Here is a 20894-nt window from a genome sequence, read left to right as displayed (position 1 = left end):
CTAAACTTCGATGTACGCGGTAAAACGCGAGACGCTCATTCAAGAGCGACCCGAGGGCGGACAACACTGCCAGGACATCGAGATATTCACACGCAGCTTATACCAGCGCCAGGTGAGCCGCCTGGTCACGCCGTCGTCACACAAAGGCGTGAATATAGTGGCGTCCTACGTCAATCGAGCATACGGGCACCTCCGCATGGGGCGACGGCTCTTCCACTCCTCGTGCGATTTTCTCAATCTCCCCGAGACGGTGCCCGCCTACTGGCGCATCGCACTCAAGACGCATGGCACTCTGAGAGGACTGGTACCGTACGATGGTGAGGACGCCGCACAGAAAGACCACACACCTGAAGTCACGTACCGACAGGCGAGGGCGGGCGTACCGAGGACAGTGCGAGTGGGGGGGCTTTGGTCGATCGGACGCGTGTTAATGGAGCCGCTATTCTACAACCCACACCTGTCGGGCTGGTGGGGCGCAGCGGTACTCGACAGCCCGGACTGGGAGCGACTGGCCAGAGACAAGAAACCGAAACCCAAACTCTGCCGGTGGACCAATGAAAGAGAGGGAGACGCACGGGAGGTCTACGAGCGATCGGTGCGATTCGCAGAAGTCGGGGTAACACAGGAGTACAAGGTGCGATGGCGAGACGCATCCGAGGAGGAGGATGAGTGGCTAGCGCAGGAGGCAGTCGCTGGCCCACTCCTAGACGCCTTTACCGCCGCAGTGGGCCCCTCCGACGGCAGCGACGTAGGTGGGGACGGCACCGAGAGAGAGAGAGAATTCTTGATACGAAACCACGACGACACACACCAGTCGACTCGCATCGGTTGCCTCCATGAACGGCGGAGCTATTCTCGCGCCCACACCACACCTGGCTCCAACGTGGACACGCCCATAGCTGGGGACACTACTAGGTCACGCATGGCATCACAGAAGTTTTATCTCTGGGCCCCGAAAGGCATCTCTAGCAGTGTCGTTACACATGCCCCCTCCCCTCCTGGGCGCATGCGCCTCACGTCTCTCTCTCTCTCTCTCTCTCTCTCTCCCCTCCACCATGGCCTTGGGGGCACTTCTTTCTCCATCCGCCTCGCCCTGCCTTTTCGCATCGTGCCGTTCGCCCTCCATTCGGTGACCTCCATGGCTGTCCGCCCCTTTTTGGGTGGCGCTCTCGATACGGTTGCGTCAACATCGACGTCGCTGTCGCCCTCCCCGTCCCCGCCGGCGTCCGTGCCTCGGTTCGCGTCATCGGTAGCGTCTCCGTTGTTCCCTCGTGCCCCGCCGTCGCCCTCTCTGCTCGGGCCGTTAGCGATTTCGCTCCTCCTGCGTGTCGCCCCTCCGTCCTCTCCCCTTTCTTCGTCGTCATCGTCGCTGTCGCGAAAGCCCTCCGGTCCCTCGATTCCCTCGCCTATCCCCTCCGCTGCGTCGTCCCAGTTTATATCCTCATCCTCTGCGCACGTCGCGTTGGCTTCCTCTCTCCCCCTTTCCTCCCTGCCCCTCTCGCTGTCTGGTGTTAATGGACCCCCTTCCTCTCCCTCGCCACCGTCACCGTCTCCATCCCCGTCGCTACCGCCCTCCATGCCCGCCGCCCTTTGTTTCACACTCGTCTCTGCCATGTCCGCCGTCGCCGCCGTCCTGTCTGCTGCGCTCTGTGCTCCGTGGTACAGTCGCTTATTGTTGCTCAGGATTAGCTCACGCACCAGGACAGCCTCCTGCTCGTTATTTTGGCTTGCCGATATGCATCCAAAGTTCCACGCTAGCTCCTCCTTCGTCACGTCTATCTTTTTGCAGTATCTCGCGAATGCCGTCCGCGCTTGCTGGGGTGTTATTGCGTTCGGATCCGCCCTGGTCCCCGCCCTGTATCCCATCTCCTTGCGGTGGCTCCTGTATGAGTCCCCATATGACCATGTGATTTCTTGGCCTTCCGTGACTCCCCTCTCTGCAAACAGGACCATCACCTGCGCAGCTGCCTTGCCTAATTGTATCTCCTCGTAGCGTACGAAGTGCGTCGCCCTCGTGCCTCGTTTCGGCTCATTCGATGCTGCAGGCCAGTCGAAGTTACACCGCGCCGCGACGCTGTCAAAGTCGTCCCCGCTCTCGTCGTCACTTCCATCCAGCTGCGTCCCCCCTGCTGCCGTGTGTCGTGATAGTTCGTCTCGTGGTACTGTCTCTGGTGGCTGCGCCGTTCCTGTCCGGAAGATCTCCCCAGTGTAGATGCTACACACCTCAAATTTCTCTAGCCTCCTCGAAAACAAGCGAAGTCACACACAACATGACGCCAAACACACGATTGCACGCACCGCACCGCACCCCGCACCCCGCGCCCGCCGCCCCCCCGGCCCCCGCCCCGCCCAGGTGGGAAGGATACGAGGAGATGGAACAGCCCGAGGGAGAAGCGAACGAAAATACGTATGGGAGGTTGAAGTCGTGCACCACGCTGCCCGGCGTTTCTCACTTTCCGGGACAGCCCCGCCCTTGTGAGGCAGGAAAGTGGTGGCTACCCCGGACACACACACACCGCCGCCGGAGAAGTGATGGGACACGCAGAAAGACAGAATCAAGACTTGCGCCCCCGCCTCGGCCCCGCCACCACCGGCACCTTCCCCTTTCTGCTGCCATGCTCCGCCGCAAACGACGCCACAGACGTGTCCGACTTGGCGGCTTGCAGCTGGCGCACCGCGTCGGTCGCGCTCGCGAGTACCATCAGCTTGGGGGCGGCCGCGCCGGAGAGCGCCAGCCCCACTGTGGCGTCGGGCGCCAAAGCCTTGCCCTTGTGCAGCAGCTTCAGACCGTAGCGCTCAGGCGGCAAGTCGAACGCGCGGGCAGTCTGCTCGAACAGACCGGAGACGCGTCCACCGGGCAGCACGCTCACGTGCACCGTCGCACCTCGGTACGAGAGTGCGACACTCGTCGCCGCCTCCTCCCCCTCCGCCGCCGCAACCTCGGACGGTGGGGCGTCACTCTCACGCGCCGCCGGCCCGCCGCCGCACTCTGTCGCGACCGCCATGCCAGCAGTGTCCTCCCGAGGCGTAGAGGCGGCGTTGGCTGCGGGGGCGGCGACAGCAAACTGCCAGTCTTCCCCGAGGAGGAAGCGCCGCTGCGCCTCGGAGAGGCCTACAGGACACGCCCATGAACGGATCTCGCCTACATCTCGGAGAGGTCTCAGCCAACCTCCGCGCGACCTCCGAGCCGTAGCGACGCCTCTGCCGCCCGCCGACGCCGGGCGCGCAACGCGACTCGCCTCGGGCAAGTGAGCGCCGCCAGCTGCGCCTGCGCCTCCACCACCGCCTCGCCCTCGCAGCCCGCATCCGCAGCAGCCCCGAGCGCCGCCGAGAGCGCCGCCACCGCCTCCTCCTCGACCGCCGCTCCGTCGCCTCGTGCCGCGGCCGCGGCCGCTGCCTCGGCCGCCTCGGCCGCCTCGGCCGCCGCACACCGCACAGCTATCTCCGCCGCCTCCCTCGCGCCCTGCTCCCCCTTCCTCCTCGCCCTCCGCGCCCTCTCCGCCGCCCGCCTCTGATCCCTTGCCCGCCGCCGGTGTCGCTCCCGCCTCGCCTCCTCCTCCGCCTGTGCAGGAAGAGCCCGAGAGGGGCTCAGACAAGGCCACGTGCGCCGCCTCCCGCCTCTCCTCCTCCGCCGCCTCGGTCAGGCCGGACGGCACGTGCGCCCGCTCCCAGTTCCACGCGCCCGGCGAGGCGCCGCAGAAGCGGCGAAAAGCGTCTCGCGTGGCGCCATCGGCCGACACATCGTACGGCACCTTGAAGCCAAAGGCGATGTGTCGCAGCGTCGGGTCTTCGCCTCCCGCCAGGAGCTCCCCGACCTTGGCGGCGTCTCCGGCGGCGGCGGCATCGTGTAGCCTGCGATGAGAGAGAGAGGGGAGCGCGGCGGTGACGCACGTGATGCGGCTACCACCCCGACAGGGCCACGCATCCGAGACTACTACGCCGCACGAGTCTTCAAGAGGCTTCAAGAGGCATCACATGGGCTTCCAGCGTCGGACCTTCAAGACATGCGCTTTTGGCCGGTGGCCTCTTCGGACACGTCAGGGATACGAGTGTGCAGCATCTAGGTCGCGGATCCCCCGTGGCAGCGCGTGCGCCGCGGCCTCGAGCGCCGCCGCCGCGGCCGCCGCCTCCGCCTCTGCCGCCGCTCGCAGCCCCTCCGCCGCCTCCTCCGCGGCTGCCGCTGCCTCCGCCCACCGTTCCGCCTCGGCGTCGGGCGCCGCTGCGGCGGCGGCGATCGCAGCGTTGGCGAGCACCTCCTCCGACGCGTCCGGCGCGATGTAGTCGGCGCACGCCAGCCTGAGCGAGGAGGGCGCGGAGGTTGAGGGCGCGGGGAGTGGCGCGGCGCGGTGCGGAGGGGAGGGGTGCGGGCGAGGCGGCGCGGAGAGGCGCGCGCCGTTCCACCACGCGCTTCGCCTCGTCGAGGGTCGGCCGCCTCATCGCAAAGGGACATGCACATGTACATGTGCATGTGCATGCGCATGTGCGTGTGCATGCGCATGTGCGTGTGCGTGTGCGTGTGCGTGTGCGTGTGCGTGTGCGTGTGCGTGTGCGTGTGCGCGTGTGCGTGTGCGTGTGCATGTGCATGCACATGCTGTTGTCATGGACGGGCGGTGGACATGCATGTGCATGCGCATGCGCATGCGCATGTGCATGTGCATGGTGCGTGCGCATGTGCATGTGCATGTGCATGTGCCTGTGCCTGTGCATGTGCGTGTGCGTGTGCGTGTGCGTGTACGTGTGCGTGTGCATGTCCAGGACAAGTCCGCCTCGCCTCGTCGCGAAGGGGATGCGGCGCACGCGGCGGTCGGCCTTGTCCAGCGGCGCGGGCGAGGCGTGCAGCACGGCGGCGTTGGCCGGGCCGGGCGCGTGCGTGAGGATGACGGTGCAGCGGCGGAGGAGCGGCGCCCACGCGAACAGCAACTCCCTCGCCTCCCTCGCCAGCTCCGCCTCGTGGTGGCGCCGGAGGGAGGAGCCGGCCGACGAGATGTGCTTGGCGCCGTCGGCGCTGCTCTGCCGGCCGCCCTGCCCGCGCCGTGTCACGTAGCGGTGGATCGTCTTGTGCGCCACGAGGCGCGCCGTCGCTCGGCGGGCGGCGCAGCCCGCGCCGCCGCCGCCGCAACGCCTCAGCTCGAAGACGGCGGCGGCAAAGCGACCGCCGCTGCAGAGGAGCACCGCCCACACCGGCGAGGCGAGGCGCGCAGAGGCCAGCTGGCGGAGGAGGAGGGCCGGCTCCTGGCAGGCGCCGCAGAGGACGGCGCGGTGCACGACGTAGTGGCCGCCCAGCGAGTCGCGGAAGGCGAGCAGCGGCCCTCGGGCGGAAGAGGCCTCCGCCGGCTCCTCCTCCCCCGCCGCCCCTTCCTCCCCCGCCGCCTCCTCCTCCTCCTCCTCCGACGCCTGCTCCTCCTCATCCTGCAGCGCGGTTGCACGCGAGGCACCCGGCTCAGCGCTGCCGCCACCGTTGTCACCCTCGTCGCCGCCGCCACCGGCCGTGCATGGCACGCCGACAGCCGCCGCCACCATCGCCGCCAAAGCTTCGCCCCGCAGCGCCGCAGTGAACGCCTCAGACACCTGTCGCGGCGCGCGGGTGGGCGTGCGGCGGCGAGACGGGCAGCGGCGAGGCGGGCGGGGGGGTGCCGCGGGTTGCGCCTTCAGAGTCGCAAGAACCTCCTCTGGCAGGGAGAGAAGGCCGAGGCGGCGGGAGCCCTCGCGCCACTGCCTCGCCGCCACGCGCCTCTCGACCCTGGAGGAGGAGGAGGAGGAGGAGGAGGCACCCGACAGCCGCGACGTGGAGTGCGCCGCCGCCGCCGCCGCCACAGCCACAGCCACAGCGGGCACAGCCGGCGGAAGGGGCGGAGGAGGCGCATTGCCTACGTACGTAGCTTCCTGTCGGTCGATTGTACGTAAGCCGATACATTTTCCTAATCATGTTACGTGGGGGGGGCATGCCTTGTGCTTGGGGCGGCACCAGAGGTCGGTGGGTCGGCGGCAGCTCCCTGCCAGCCGCCTCGAGCCAGCTGGACGAGGTTTGGCCGGAGGAGATTTGGCTCGAGGCGGGCTCCTTCTCCTCGCTCGGGGCCGGCCGGCAGGGGTGAGTCGGAAGGGGCGGGAAGGAGGCGTCCTCGTCGTCGGAAGGAGAGGCGCTGCCGTCTTCCCCCATGGCCGCCACCGCGTGGCTCGGCGCGTCGTCGTCGTCCAGCACCGCGAGGCCGCCCTCCCAGCGCGGGACCGGCTCGGGCTGGCGCGAGCCTGGGCCGGCGCCTTCGCCCCGAAAGAGCGCCTGCAGCACCAGCGCCGCCTCCGCGCGGAGCTGCGTGATCGCGGGCGACCGGATGATCCTCGTGCCGGCTGCGCAGTGCACGCAGACGTGCTCCACCTGGCAAAGGGCGGCGGAGGCGAGGGTGGTGAGCGTGGCGACGAGGACAGCGGTGGCGCGCGGTTGCGAGGGCGAGGGTGGCGGCTGACCTGCGCAGCGTCCAGTCCGTGCTCGAGCAAATACCGATCGAGCGCCGCGCACTCCTCCCTCGTGATTTGCCGCCGCGAGACAGGGTGGGTGAACTGGCCCGTGCTGACAAGGTAGAGCGCGAGGATGTGCCCGTCAAAGTAGTCGTTGTCCGATCGCTGCGTCAGGTCGGCGGAGAGGACAAAGGGCGGGTACGGGAGGTCGCAGAGAGGGTCGAGTGAGATCGGGTCGGCGGACAGCAGCGAGTGCCACCACTGCATCAGCGCGTACAAGTCCGCCGCAAGTCCAGCAGGAAACGCTGTGTGCAATGCCGCAGCGACTCCCAGCTTTAGACTCTTTCTGCGCCAACGGCTGGTGTATGCCAGCATGAGGGGAAGATTGGGAGATCGACAGCGCATGCTCCTCGCTTGTTGCGCAGCACCCGCGGCGCGCGCGCCCCGCGGTGTTGACCAACAACCGCGCAACTGGGAAAATGGGCAAAAACGGGGTGATTTCGGTCATCCGTCAAAATATCTGAAGATCTGTCCGGGGGATTCTCCCCAAACCTTGCTCAGCTGATCCAGCCTGGGTCGTAGGCCAGCCCTGGCCAAAGAAACCAGCACCTCATCGGGCTTCCCTGAGCGTCACAGCTCGGTGATCGCGCCGGCCGGACACCACTGTGACGTCCGTTCCGGGCGTTTGAACGCGACCTTCGGGGGCAAAGACATGGGCTCTATGGCTCAACCTGGACTCCTCTTGGTCCCATCTGATGCCCTAGGCCACACCTGGGCCTTACCTGGGGTCCTAGGGGCCGGGCAGGGTTTGCCGACCTCGGCTGTGAGGACCTCTGTTCTTGTGAGGACCTCTGCTGTGAGGACCTCTACTGTTGAGGACCTCTCATTCTCTCGCTGGAGTACGCCTCGGCGCGTGATCCCTGACCCCTGTGCCGCTGCGCTGCATGTATCTCGGGCTTTTGCTTTCCACCATCTCGCTGCCTGCGTCTCACGCAGTCGCGCTGCCTCCCTCCAGCCCGGGCGGGGAGCGTGCCGCTGGCGATCAGAGGAAGCTCAATCGAGAAGGGTGAAAGCAGGGTGAAAGTCAGTGTAAGGTGGTGCTTGTCAAGCCCGACCACGATCCTTCCCTCTTTTCGCGTTTGTTTTCTTTTTCTCGCGATGCCTGCCGCCATTCATTAGGCTCCGTCGGGCTCGGGGTGCATGTACATGTTGATGCAGAGGTCGAACCTCACACGAAGCTAGACACGAAGGAGAAGCCCATCGGCAGCTGTTCGCGGAGCATGGCACACCCCAGAAGAAAACCGTCGAGCAAAGAAAGAAAAATCTTGCGCAAAAAATAAATAAAACACGTGTGCGAAGATCGCTTGCGCACTAAGGAAACAAAGTTCATACGTTTGGAGGCACACTTAACGCTTGTTGGAGGTGCATCGGACGCAAACTTCTTATTTTCTCAGCCAACGCCTCGTTACAGTAAAGAGAATGCAAGTGGCTACGGTGCGCTCGTGTCGAGGTTGGCAGTGCGACCGAGCATGCGTGAGAAAGTGTGTCCCTCCAATGGCGGTGCTCGGACCTCGGCTGCTGTGACAGAGGACCTCTGCTCTTGTGAGGACCTCTGCTGTGAGGACCTCTGCTGAGTTGAGGACCTCTCATTCTCTCGCTGAACGGCGGAGCTATTCTCGCGTCCACACCACACCTGGCTCCAACATGGACACGCCCATAGCTGGGGACACTACTAGGTCACGCATGGCATCAGAAGTTTTATCTCTGGGCCCCGAAAGGCACACACAAAGACTCACCCCTACCCCCAAACAGCCGGAACCCAGCGCTTTAGCCACGTATCCACGCATTCCTCTTCACCCGTTCCCTTCCAGCATGTCCTTCGACCGCGCCTTTGACGTCAGCGAAGGCATCGAAGTGCGCTCCGCCGGCGCCGGCCGCGGCGAGGGCCTTTTTGCGACGCGGCCGCTGCCACGCGGCACGGTGCTCTTCCGAGAGCGCCCACTCGTCGCGATGGCTGAGCCGGGCCGTGCCCGCGTCGAGACGTGCGAGCGGTGCTGCGCCTTCCTCGGCCCGCTCGAGCGGCAGCTCTGCGCACTGCTCCCGCGCACCGATTTGCGGGCGCTCCGGTGAGCCTTCCGAGACGCCTCCGAGACACCTCCGAGAAAAACCCCGAGAAACCTCCCGAGACAGCCCCGGGACGTGTCTCTGAGCCGGTGCGGCCACGACACCTGCGCGACGAGTGGGTAGGCTGCCAGAGGTGGCCGGCGTGCGCCAGCTGCGCGAGCCGGTTCCCTGCCCGGGGGGCTGCGGGCTCAAGTTTTGCTCGAGGGCGTGCGCTGAGGCTGAGATGCAGGAGCAGCACGCTAGAAAGCTGAATACGGGTCTGTGTAGTCACACCGGCACTCGAGAGGAGACGCACTCAGCTGTGGTCCGCTGGACTCAGTAGGAGCACCACTGCCTGCTCTGCCCCGGCCCTGCTGCACAGCCCGGAAGCTGCAGCCGTCGCGGCGGCCTCGGCAAGCGCGGCGGCGGCGGCGGCGACAGCACCGCGGGCGGCGAGGCGACGGCCGAGAGATAGCCGAGATGTCGCCCAGAGTTCGTCAAGATTTGGTGCTCTCGCACGGCCGCACGCCCAACGGCGCCACCACGTCCACGACACGTCGACGACACGTCCGCGACCGCGACACGTCCGATAGGCGGAGCAGAGGCGCGACCAGGGCCAGCTCGAGTCAGCTCTCGCTTCAGTCGGGTTTAGCGGCGGCGGCGGCGGCGGCAGCAGCGGTGGTGGCAGCAGCACCGGTGGTGGTGATGGCGGCGGCGGCGGCGGCGACGGGGACGAGGATGGAGAGACACCCCTGCTGGACGAGGCGGTCTCTCCGCTCGAGCGTTTCCAACGGCACGCCCGTCGCCACCGACCAGAACTGCTAGACTCGTTCTGCTAGACTCGTGAGTCGACGCTGCACGGAGATCGAGCGGAGATCGAGCAGCCCGATACCCCTTCCCGCGCCGCCCCGCCTCCCCCCTCGCCTGCTCGGTTCTTTGCGGTTCTTTGCGGTTCGGTTTCCTACCTCTCGTATACCTCTGGTACCCCCGCCCTCTCTTAGGCACGCCCGCGCCACCAACCCAATCTTTCTGCTCGCCGCAAAGTCTGCCGCCGCTGTGCTCCGCCGCCTCGCGGCCGGCGACTCGCCCGACGCCGCCATGGCGCCGTACCCCGGCCCTGCGTGGGAGGACGCAGTACCGCCGCCGCCAGGCGCCGACGCGGCCGCGTTCCGCGAGACGCTTCGCAAGCTTCTCACGCAGTCGTGGCTGCTGCTCTGCGCCGTCCTCGCGCCGCACACGCCCGCCGCCTCCTCGTCCTCCTCCTCCGCCGCCGCCGCCGCCTCCTCGTGCATGTTTGCGAGCGCCGCGCTCTACTCTCGGATCGTCGGCTCGTTCGAGCGCCGCAATTGCTCATTGGCGGTGGCGTCGCCCGTCGAGGAGTACTTCCTCTCAGTGGATGCGATGCTGTGAACGGCGTCTCTTCACACCTGCAGCTGTGAACAGGAGTACTTCCTCTCAGTGGATGCGATGCTGTGAACGGCGTCTCTTCACACCTGCAGCTGTGAACAGGAGTACTTCCTCGCGGTGGATGCGATGCCCGACGGCGAGGCGCGGGCGGCGGCGGAGGCCGTGACCCGCCCGCTGCTTGAGTCGCTCGGCTCGCGCTACCGGACGCACTGCGATGCTGTGAACGGCGTCTCTTCACGGCTGCAGCTGTGAACAGGCTCGCGCTACCGGACGCACTGCGATGCTGTGAACGGCGTCTCTTCACGGCTGCAGCTGTGAACAGGCTCGCGCTACCGGACGCACTGCGATGCTGTGAACGGCGTCTCTTCACGGCTGCAGCTGTGAACAGGCTCGCGCTACCGGACGCACTGCGATGCTGTGAACGGCGTCTCTTCACGGCTGCAGCTGTGAACAGGCTCGCGCTACCGGACGCACTGCGATGCTGTGAACGGCGTCTCTTCACGGCTGCAGCTGTGAACAGGCTCGCGCTACCGGACGCACTGTGAGGGCGTCGGGCTCTACACGGGCCAAGCGCTGCTCAACCACTCTTGCGAGCCCAACGTGACACTGCTCAAGCCGGCGGGCGACGATGAGCACGACAACCGCGTGGTGGCCTCGCTGACCGTCGACGCCGCCGCCGGCGAGGCGCCGCCGCCGATTTCTTCGTTTGTACGTGCTCCTGGAAGTGTGGACGGCGTCTCTTCACACCTGCAGCTGTGAGCAGGAGCTGCTCAACTCGTACGTCGACGTGTCGCTCCCGCTCGCGAAGCGCCGTGCCGAGCTGCGCGACTATGGCTTCGAGTGCCGCTGCGCAAAGTGCGAGCGCGAGGCGGCCGCCGACTCAAGCCGCCCCCCTCCGCTGCCAGCAAGCCCCGCGGCACCGCCGCAGCCGCAGGTGCGCCGGCCGGAACCCCTCCCGCGAAGCGACACCTGAGTTTCACCGGAGAGTGAGAGTGACCCGAGAGTGACCCGAGGTTGACCCGAGATTGACCCGAGATTGACCCGAGATTGACCCGAGACGTACCGACGCCGCAGGTGCACCGGCCCTCTCTCGCCGCCGCGGCTGGCGGCGTCGCCTCTTTGGCGCAGGCGCAGGCGCAGCAGCTCTCAGCGGGAGGCGCCGCGCCCGAGCAGCGCTCGCGGCGCCGCCTCAAGTGATGCGCGCACTGAGGTAGGCTGCCGTTTGCGTGTGACGTAGAGGGGGCGACACAACGAAAAGTGGAGAAAGTGAGGCACTCACGGAGAGAGAGAGAGGGTACGCACGCACACCTGTTTGGCCTGGCGTGGCGATCGTCTGAAATAACAAAATAAGAGATTGCCCGAGATCGCGCGGCGCGGCCCGGGGCGGGGTGGATGGGTTGGGAGCGAGGGGGCGAAAGTGTTCAGTGCGGTAGATCGGTCAGTCGGGGCGCATGAGCCGGACTTGTGGGCCGGACCACCCAAGTCCTTTATCTGCGTTGTTGAGCCAGGACTCAACATACTCGTTCTGTTGCCGTCCCAAACTGTCACTCCCCTTTCTCCCGGCCGGGGTGGGCGCGCGCGGGGGGCGGCGGGTGTGCGGGATGTCTGTGGGCCCCCGAGAGCGATATGCCATGTCCGCCTTGCGTTTGTTTCATAACATCGAAGGCTAAGCTCACAAAATAAAGCCGTACCTGAGAGCCCGGGGTGCGACCTTAGGGTACCCCTAGGCTTAAGAGGGTGGGCCCTGGGGCGCCTGCGGCTTAAACGGCTTAAAACCTGCCATGGCAGGTTTTAAGAGCTGCTGGGCCGCCGATTCCTTAAACGGTCTTAAACGCTTAAACGGTGCGGGAGAGCTCCCGAGGTCGATGGTCCGGGGAGGCTCCCGGTAGACGCCGGAGGCCGGGTCGCCGGGAAGCTGGCTACAGTCAGCTAGCACGCGCCCCCTATGCGAGTATGGCTTACAGATGTGTCTTCAGAGGCGGTTTTGTGCCTAATAACGGCAGTATTGGAGAAAACGGCGCGGAACCCAGCGACGCATGGCCGGTGGGAGGCCGATTTTCTTAAACGGTCTTAAAAGTCTGGGACCTCCCGTGCCTGCAATCTCTCAAATGGCAATTTCAGCCCCCAAAAATCTCCTCATTTCTTAAAAGGTCTTTAAAAAATCCGGCCCTCAGAACCCTACGCCATCCCGCGGCAGGAGGCGGGGCTGGTCACCGCTGTACTCGAGTAAGCGTCAAGCGCGTCGCGGTCTGAAGTGGCCGCGCGAGCGCCAAACCTCTCTGTACAGTTCTACACCGGCACACCACCGCTGCTCTGATACCGGTGCAAACGGCGAACGGGCGAGGGAGCTACGATGTGTCTGTGTTGTTGAGTCTCTTTTGTTTGGGTGAGGTGTCCCCGAGAATCCGAGAGTGAGGCAGGCGTCTTCTTTATGTGCGTGGTACTTCCGACGTGCGTTTGAGTGTGTTTCCTCGCGCGCTTAATATCCATCCACGCGCGCGGTCACGGTAGCTTCGGGTGTGGGCTGCTAGCCGCGCTGCGGCTGGGCTCGCTCGCCTGTCTATGCAAAGAGAATAAAAGAATTTTACAACAAAACTGTCTATGCAAAGAGAATAAAAGAATTTTACAACAAAATTCCCTGGGCACGGAATAAAAGAATTTGACAAAAGCCTGCCAGGAATGCCCGCTGCGATCCAAAGTTATCCAAGATCCTCGCCGATTTTGTGGCTGGTCGGGTCACGACGGATCGCGTGCGGCATCGGAACCAAACAAGCTCGATGCGCCACACGCTTCTCGCTGCGCTCGAGCCGTGCAAGGTCTACACCCACGAGGCCTTCGTACACGCCGCGAATCCCGATTTCTGGAACGCGCGGGGCGCTGGCGCACACTGGGAGCGCGATCCGTTCTCGACGGAGCTCAAGCTGCAGCGTGCGTACGCCCGGCGGCCGGCGGCGTGGACGGCGGCGAGCATCGCAGACGCCGACCTCGTCTATGTCGCCGCCAACTACTCGCAGCTGTGCGTTGCGCGGAAGGAGTTCACGCTGAGACGAGAGCTCACCTACCTCGCCGAGAACCGCACGCTCTACCCGAACGAGTCGTCCACACGGCCCGTGCCGCCGAAGCTCGTGTCGCTCCAGTACATCCAGGGCTGCTTGCAGCACACGCGGCCGAAGGCGGACACGATCTGGATGCGCGATCAGATCCTCCTCACGGGGCCGGGATCGAGCGCCTACCGCGACGAGCCCACGCTCGTCGCGCCGTTTGCGGTCGCGCAGCCGCAGTGGCTGCTCTCCGGCCGCGTGCCGAAGCCGCTGCCGTGGGCGGAGCGCAACCAGGTCGTCTTCCTCGGCGGTCACGTGCCGAAGCTCTACCTGATGCCGCTTCGCTATCTCATCTGGCAGCAGCTCTACGCGAATCCGAGGGCGTGGACCCAGAGCTTTGGGATCAACTGCACTGTCGGCGCCTACGAGATCTGCGACCACCCCGACCTCCGGAAGCCGAGGGGCGCACCCGCGACCCATCCCGACAAGCACGTTTACCACACCTTCTGCAACGACGCGTGCGCGGCCCCGCCCGACGCCTCGCACGTGCACACCGCCACGCGGTCCAAGGCGATCAATGCCCGAGGGAAGGAGTACAGGGACAGCGAGGGCAACGTCGTGGGCGACCAGCCATCGTGCCTGGGAACATGGCGCCAGACGACGCAGCACGCGGCCGCCAAGCTGCGCGACGACTGTCTGCGGTACCGGGTCGTCGACTACAAGGCCGAGGCCGCCGCCATCCGCCGCGACACCGCGCGCAGCGCCGGGCGCGAGCAGTACCTGGAGGCCGCATCGCGCAGCCGCTTCTGCATCATTGCGCAGGGCGACCCGGGCAACACGGCGAAGGTGATGGAGACGGTGGCGCTCGGCGGCGCGGGCGGCTGCATACCGCTGTACGTGCTCTACACGGCGAACAGCCCGCAACGGCCGCCGGTGGAGCAAGATTTTGTGCGCGACCTGCCGCACGTGCGGTGGCTCGACTACTGCGAGATCGCCTACTTCGTCTCGCACCACGCGGCGCGGACCAACATGTCGCGCGTCGTCGAGATCCTCGCGGACGTCACCGCCGAGCAGGCCGAGGCCAAATTCCGCGCGCTCCGCGCCGTGCGCCCCGCCTTCGTCTACCGCCGCAACTCGTCGTTCGAGCGTCCGTCGGCGGCCGAGTTCCTCCTCTCTGACGCCTGCCACATGGCGCGGCGCGCCCGCGCGCAGCCCGCCGGGCGGCCCGCCTTCGAGGTTGCCGGCGGCGCCCATGGGCGCTGCACGATCGCGATGAGGGATGGCGTGCTCGGCTTCGGAAGTACGTGAGGTGACTTAGAGTAGTGAGTTACACGAAAAGGCGCTGGCGCGGCCAGCACCCGCCGTCGAACTCGGCGGCCTGCAGCACGCGCCGCTGCTCGGCGAGCTCGGCGACGCGCTGGCGGTGGAGCGCCTCGTCGGCCGCCAGCTCGCGGTTGGAATTACTCCTGGTTTCCGACGCGCGGCGCCCAGCGCGGGAGAAAGTTGCGGCGGTGCGCCTCGGTGTCGGGGCTCGCCGCGCTCGGCATCGGCCGCGGCATCAGCGGGCTGAGCGCGGCGCGGCCTCGTCCATCCAGCCGCGCAGGTGCGAGAGCTGGACGAGGCCCTCGGCCTCCTCGGCGCGGTGCGTCTCGTTGCGCCGCCTCCCGCGCTCCGTCGCGAGCTGCGCCTCGCGGAGCTCGCGCGCGACCGCGTCGCTGAACGACGAGAGCGGCAGCACGACGCGCTGCCAGCCGTCGCCGCCCGGCACGGAAAACTTGGCCTTGTAGCAGCCGCGCGAGAGAGGGAGGTTGCCGCCTCCGGCGCAGGCGAAGGAGGGGGAGAGCGCACCGGCCGCAACCGTCACGCGAAAGCCCTTGTACTCCGGCGTCTTGGAGCGAGCCTTGGAGCGAGCTGGCGTTGGGGAAGCTGCCGTCCGCCGCCGCCTTGATGAAGCCGGGAGCCTTGAGGGACGGCACGTCGGCGACGACGCCGTTCATCACGCCGATGCCGTTCTCAACCTTCCAGGTGCCAGTCGACTGCCCGCCCATGACGGGATCGTTCAGCTCGTTGAAGGTGAAGGTGGTACCGGGAGTTCCGTCGAAGGTGACGAGCGGGACCTGCGAGACAGGGTGAAGTGAGGCTTGCGAGGCAGGGCGATTCGTGGCGACCGGGTGATGTGAGGCTGGGAGGCAGGGCGAAGCGTGGCTGACAGCGAGGTGTTAGGTGAGACAAGGCGTGGTGGAAAGGGTTGGCACACGGTGGCGACCACGTAGGCCGGAGCCCCGTAGGCGATCGTTGCAATGCTGACACGCTGTCGGCGTCACCGGATTTGTTTTTTCGTCGGTGGAAGTTTACATGTATTTATTTGTTGGTGGAAGTTAAATTATCTCTTCCGTAATTGTTGGATAGGTTTGTTCGACGTGAATCTTCTACGCGTTCAGAAAAGAAATATCTGCTCGGACTTTGGCTAGTTCCACTGTGGCACAGCTCGCGTTACAAAACCTTGATTTTGACCATTGCGCGAAAAAGGTACATCTCGGTGCCTTCCAGAGGCAGCTGCGACCCCGCCGAGTAGACGGCGTCACACAGCAGGTGGCGCGGTGTGACGCCGTCCACTCGGCTGGGTCGCAGCTGCCTCTGCGCGTCCTGGGTATGTACCTTTGTCGCGCGCCAGAGACGACTCGACGCCGCTGAGATCGGAGATCAAGCTCTGACAGGTCGCACGTCGCTCCTTTGACGCCGACGTGACTCACCCGTGCAGATCACATCATGACACGGTCTCGATGCGCTCGGTACGACGCCTGCGACCCGTCTCGGGTCAGGTGGCACGACGCTCATCGCGCCTACCAGCGCTGCCGTACAGGTTGCCACGACGAGGTCGAGCACGCTTCTATACGCTCGCCGAGCCTTCCTTTCCATCCCATTAGGCAGTCTGGGAACGGTGGCGGTCAGAGGCAAAGCCTACGAGGGGTGGTGGAACCACATGTCACGGCTACTGCCGGCTCGACCCCACGATAGCCTCCGAAGGCTGACTTTGAGGCACCATCATCGGACGATGTCGACGAGTTGGGTCGCTCTCGCGGTAGCCAGATGACCTCCCATGCTAGTACCATCGGCTAGGGCCGCAGGAAGCGCGGGGGAGGGCGCTGGGAGCAACACGGAGCTCCGTTGGACGTTTTCAAGATTAGCGTGTCAGAGTGAAATGGAACTAGCCTTTTCGATACAGAAACGGCGACTATGCGCCCCGTTCCGACCGTGCTCCCCGGGGCGAGGCAATGAGTGTCGCGGCCAGCTAGGCGTCCTATGCTTAAGCTTATGGATTGTGAGGTGTAGAAGTGTTCACCCCGCATGAAAAAAAGTTTGGTTCGCGAGCGGCGAGCGGCCATCACGACAGCTCACCCAGAACTGTGAGCAGACCGTCGCTGACGTGCAACGCTCGGACATCAAAGGGAACGCTCTCACCCACGGCGGGCATTGCGCCATCCGCGAACCCGTTCGATCCGCCCCCGCCCCCGCCGCCCCCGCCGCCGCCGCCGTCCTCCCCGCTGCCGCCTGCCGGGGCGTCGCCCGCCGCAGCGTCTGCTGCGGCGGTGCGGTGCGGTATAGTCACATTGACGAGTCCGTGGGCGAGCAGCGCGAGGTGGTCAGAGCCTGCGCGAGAGCGGGGAGGGGAGGGCTAGGTACACGCGCCCGGACTGCCACCGCCCCACACGCGAGCGTGGCTGCCATCAGACAAATGCCTCAGAGTCATCACCCGGCGGCGCGGGTCCCCCCAGCGCCGCCTCTGACTCGTCATCTTCTGGTCCTCCCCTGGCGCCGCGGGCGTGCATCTCTCCCCATGTCTCCCCATGTCTCCCCATGTCTCCCCATCTCTCTGGCGCCGCGCCGCGCGGGTGCGACAGCGCGCGACACGCTGCAGGGTACTCGCCCCTCTTCCGCCACCCAGCCGGGCGACGCGCGGTGCTTAAGGTGATCTGGCCATGGCCGGCGGTGTCCAAGGCGGCGAGGCCATTGCCGGCACTCGGGCAGCAGCTGATGTGTGGTGTCCAAGGTGATTTGGCCATGGCCGGCGCTCGGGTGTCGCCTGCCATCTCTTGCCATCTCTTGCCATCTCTTGCCATCTAGCTGCGCGCGCCGTGGCGGAGGACGGTCGCCTCCATCCGCTGGCCGACCTCGGGCGCAAAGACGAGCAGCCGCACCTGCCACCCGAGGGCCACCCGTCTCGGGGTCTGAGAGAAGGAGCGGCCACAGGGTGGCAGAGGCATTGGAGCCGGCGCCTCGATGGGCACAAACACAACGGGCGCATCGGAGGAGATGACGGCGAGGTCGCTCTTGATGGCCAGCCGGTCAAACATCAGCGCCACCCCGCCCAGAGACGTGTTGTACCTGCAGCCAGCACCCGCGCCGGTCAGGGGTGGCCGGCAGGGACAGCCGCAGAGCGTCTCGCGCCGGAGCATCGAGTTCCCGAGCTGCTCGCCGATGCCAGCTCGCACGTCGGCGAGGTGGGCCGGGCTGAGCTGCATGGAGAACTTGCAGTGGATCCACTTGAGCGAGGAAGACGCCTCGCTGGGCATGTGGGTGAGGTAGATCGCGGTGCTGCGTCGCAAAAGAATTTTAGAAAGCGGCGAGACACATCGCACACGAGGCGTACAAAGTGCACGTTTTCTCGTTTCTGGCTGGGCGTTCGCCGTCTCGCCTCGCTCCGATGACGACCGCGCACCGCCCCACCTTCCACGCGGCTATCGGCGGCAAGGAGCAGGGCGGCGGCCGCTACGTTGCTGGCGTCTCGCGCGTGCACGTGCACGACCTCGCCGGCCAGCTGACGGTCAAGCGACGGTGCGCGCGCACGGGCCTCGCAGGGTCGGGCCAGGAGAGGGTTGTGGGTGGGTGGAGAGCGCGGATGGCATCCGCGCCGCGCGCGTGACGCCCTCCCGCCGCGCCGCCGCGCCACAGGGAGCACGGGCAGGGCACGCAGGCGGAGCTGCGCGGCAAGGACCTGCGCGCCGAGCTCGAAGAGCGCGAGGCGGAGCACCTCAAGGCGATCGGCAAGGCGAGCGGCGCGCCGGCACTCAAGCCGCCCCCGCCGCCGCCCGACCTCGGCGACGAGGACGACGACGCGCTCATCATCGACCCTGACGACGCGGACGACAAGCACGCGCCCGCGCCGCTGACAGGTGCCGCCGCTGCCGCCGCCACCGCCCCGCCCCCGCCCCCACCCACCCACCCACCCCCCACCCTCCCCCCCCCACACACAGACCACCACCACCACCGCACGCACGCACCCACACGCACGAACGCACACGCACGCACACGCCACCTCCCCACGCCTCCTCGCACCTCCCCACTCGCTCCCCCCCTCCCCCTCTTCCTCTAGCACTTTAAATGCCGTGCGGCTCCTGTCTTTAAGACGTGGAGACGCGAGTGTCGCCCGGCCCTTGCCCCACCACCCTCGTGTGTGTGCAGAAGTGTACCTCACCGCACCGCACCTCACCTCGCCGCACCGCACCGCAATGCACCTCACCGTACCGTACCTGGCCGCAGGCGCGCGAGCCGAAGAAGGAGGCGCGCCGGTTCATCAACGACACCGTGCGCAACGACTTCCACCGCAAGTTCCTGTACCGCTACATCAAGTGACGAGCGTTACGACGCTAGACGGTGGGTGCGCAGACCGGCGAAGGGCGGGCGACGCAGTGGCGACGCAGTGTGTATCGCGTTGGGGCTTGGGCCCAGAGAGCCCACACGTGTCGCTCCTCGCTCGCGAACGAACGCGTGTACTGTTCGTGTCGGTTAGTTTCGAGCATGTTTTTTTTTCGCCACTCTTTTTCGCGCGCGCCAGGGCGCGGGGCGGGCCACAACCCACATGTCTCATGTGAAAAAAGGTAAAGGTAAACGTCTCCACACTGAGACGGAGATAGACACGCAGACAACCACAATGACAAAGTGGGCGCGACGCCGCCCAAGCGCCGGGGCGGGGCCGCGGGGGGCGGCGTGTCCTCCGGGTCCGGCCGGAGAGAGGATTGAGGTGTGAGGAGAGACAGTCAGACAGAGTCAGAGAGCGGGCAGAGCGGTGCGGCGCTCGCGACACCGAGTTTAGATGCACACAGTCGACACCACTGGGACAGCCGCCGTTGGTAGTCGTACAGTATGTCACCGCACCGTGTCGTGGCGGCGGTCGTGGGTGGCGGCGGTCGCGGCTCACACGATCCCAATACTGACGACTGTGTCAAATATCAGGTCCAACGGAGAACCAAAAGGCGACGTCCCGACACGATTGCGGCCTACGAAACCTTCTTGCTCTGCGGAATCGCTTCGGCGGTCTTGGCGCGGCGCGTGCGCAGCATGCAGTACGCGTTGAAGAAGATTAGCGCGGACGAGACGACGCCCGGCTGCCACGCCAGCGCCTGCACGTCGGGCGGCAGCGCCGGAACGAGAGACACCAGAGTGCTCGCCAGCCACGCGGTCAAGCACGGGTCGTCCGGGCCGAAGCGCGCAACCAGGGTCGCCGGCGGCACGACCGAGAGCAGCGGCAGCGCCAGCGGCGGCAAGCCCAGCACAGCGTCGCACGCAGCCGCCGCGAAGGCATCGGGCGGTGGCGCCGCCGTGCTGCAACCGCTGCGGGCAATGCTGAGCGCGCTCGCGAGCAGCATCAGGTAGGACAAGCCATCGCCAGACCACATGACGACCATGAGCCCGGCGAAAGACAGCGGCACGCCCCACGTGAAGGCAAAGGGAGCGGCCGTCTCCGAGAGTGTACCGGCGGCAATAAAAGCGCCGGCGATGGTGAGGCAGAGCGGTGCGGCGAGCGGGTAGATCATGGAAGCACGGCGGCGTCCGGCTGGTCGGTGGTGGCACGTCGGAGGCGGTTCGCGTGACGTGTGGAACCGGGCCGCCGGGCCGCCGGGCCGCCGGGCACGCACGGGCGTGTGTCAGAAATAAGAGGGCTCCCGCGGCGATCAACACCGCAACTCCTTTTCTAAAACCTCGATACTTAGCGCACTGCTCGGGCGAGAGCTCAAACACGTGCCGCGTCTCGTCTTCGCCGCCGGCTACGCGCACAGACACAGTACGCGGCAGCGCCGACACGTCAACCCGCGTGTACGTCAGCGACGGGTCGCGCACGCCGCACGAGGCGCATGCGTGCAGCGGCAGCGCGTGCGCTCGTCGCTCCACTCGCCCAGCAGCCGCCGCTTCGTCTCGTCGGAGACGTGCACGCAGCGCTGCAGCAGCGCCGCCGTCTCGTCCTCGGGCCGCTCCAGGTCCATGACGACGTTCGTCGAGGCGTGGAAGCGCGTCTCCAGGTCGATGGCCGCCTGCTCGGCCGCGGCGAGCTTGCCCTGGTCGACGCACATGCCGCACACCGCGTGCGCCGGGCAGCCGCACTGGCCGCGTTGTGGGCGCACGGTCTTGGCGACCGCCGGCGCTGCGCGCCGGTCGTGCTGCTCACGCTGCCGGCGGCGCTGTGGTCGCGCGCCTGCCGATCGCGCGTGTTCGCGGCGGCTGCATCTCCTGCTCGTTTCGCTCGCACCCGAGCGGCGGTCGCCAGGCGCTTCAGGTCGGCGGTGCTGCGCGCGCGGCCGTCGGCTCTGCACAGCCACATGTCCTCCTCCTCGGCAGGCTCGCACGGCTTGCCGTCGAACTGCGGCGGGAACCCGCGACGACGCTTCGCCCAGGCCGGGCACGATGGTGCCGCGACGAGCGGCGTCGAGGCGACGGCCATCGATGGGTCCAGAAGACTTGGAGACACTTCTAAACCAAAAAATCAAAAAAAGCGAGCACAAGTGCGTTACATGGGCATGGCCGGCGTTTCTGCACCGAACGATCTTACTTTCGGTCTATCGAAAGTGTTGATCTATAAGAATTTTGCCAGCCTCCAACCTCCCTCGCACAACA

General features: G+C 66.4%; 2 protein-coding genes across 2 annotated transcripts; one reads left to right on the top strand and one right to left on the bottom strand.

Annotated features, from left to right (window-relative positions):
• Positions 1-2358: 2358 nt before the first annotated feature.
• Positions 2359-6828, bottom strand: EMIHUDRAFT_452485 (hypothetical protein; the record flags this gene model as incomplete). Its single annotated transcript, XM_005763447.1, has 11 exons — positions 2359-2924; positions 3000-3112; positions 3181-3292; positions 3603-3852; positions 3976-4026; positions 4195-4296; positions 4910-5022; positions 5173-5309; positions 5876-5918; positions 6167-6335; positions 6497-6828. 11 exons carry the CDS (start codon positions 6826-6828, stop codon positions 2556-2558), a joined length of 1791 nt encoding a protein of 596 aa, XP_005763504.1. The 3' UTR covers positions 2359-2555.
• A 1497-nt stretch (positions 6829-8325) lies between these two features.
• On the top strand, positions 8326-11160 carry EMIHUDRAFT_104852 (hypothetical protein; the record flags this gene model as incomplete). Its single annotated transcript, XM_005763446.1, has 7 exons — positions 8326-8579; positions 9558-9915; positions 10066-10211; positions 10286-10314; positions 10484-10611; positions 10727-10897; positions 11038-11160. 7 exons carry the CDS (start codon positions 8326-8328, stop codon positions 11158-11160), a joined length of 1209 nt encoding a protein of 402 aa, XP_005763503.1.
• Positions 11161-20894: the final 9734 nt, after the last annotated feature.

This window comes from Emiliania huxleyi (genome assembly GCF_000372725.1).
Source record: "Emiliania huxleyi CCMP1516 unplaced genomic scaffold EMIHUscaffold_63, whole genome shotgun sequence".
Lineage (NCBI taxonomy): Eukaryota > Haptophyta > Isochrysidales > Noelaerhabdaceae > Emiliania > Emiliania huxleyi.
Note: the sequence above shows the minus strand (reverse complement) of the source record. Positions and strands in the feature narration are given on the sequence as shown.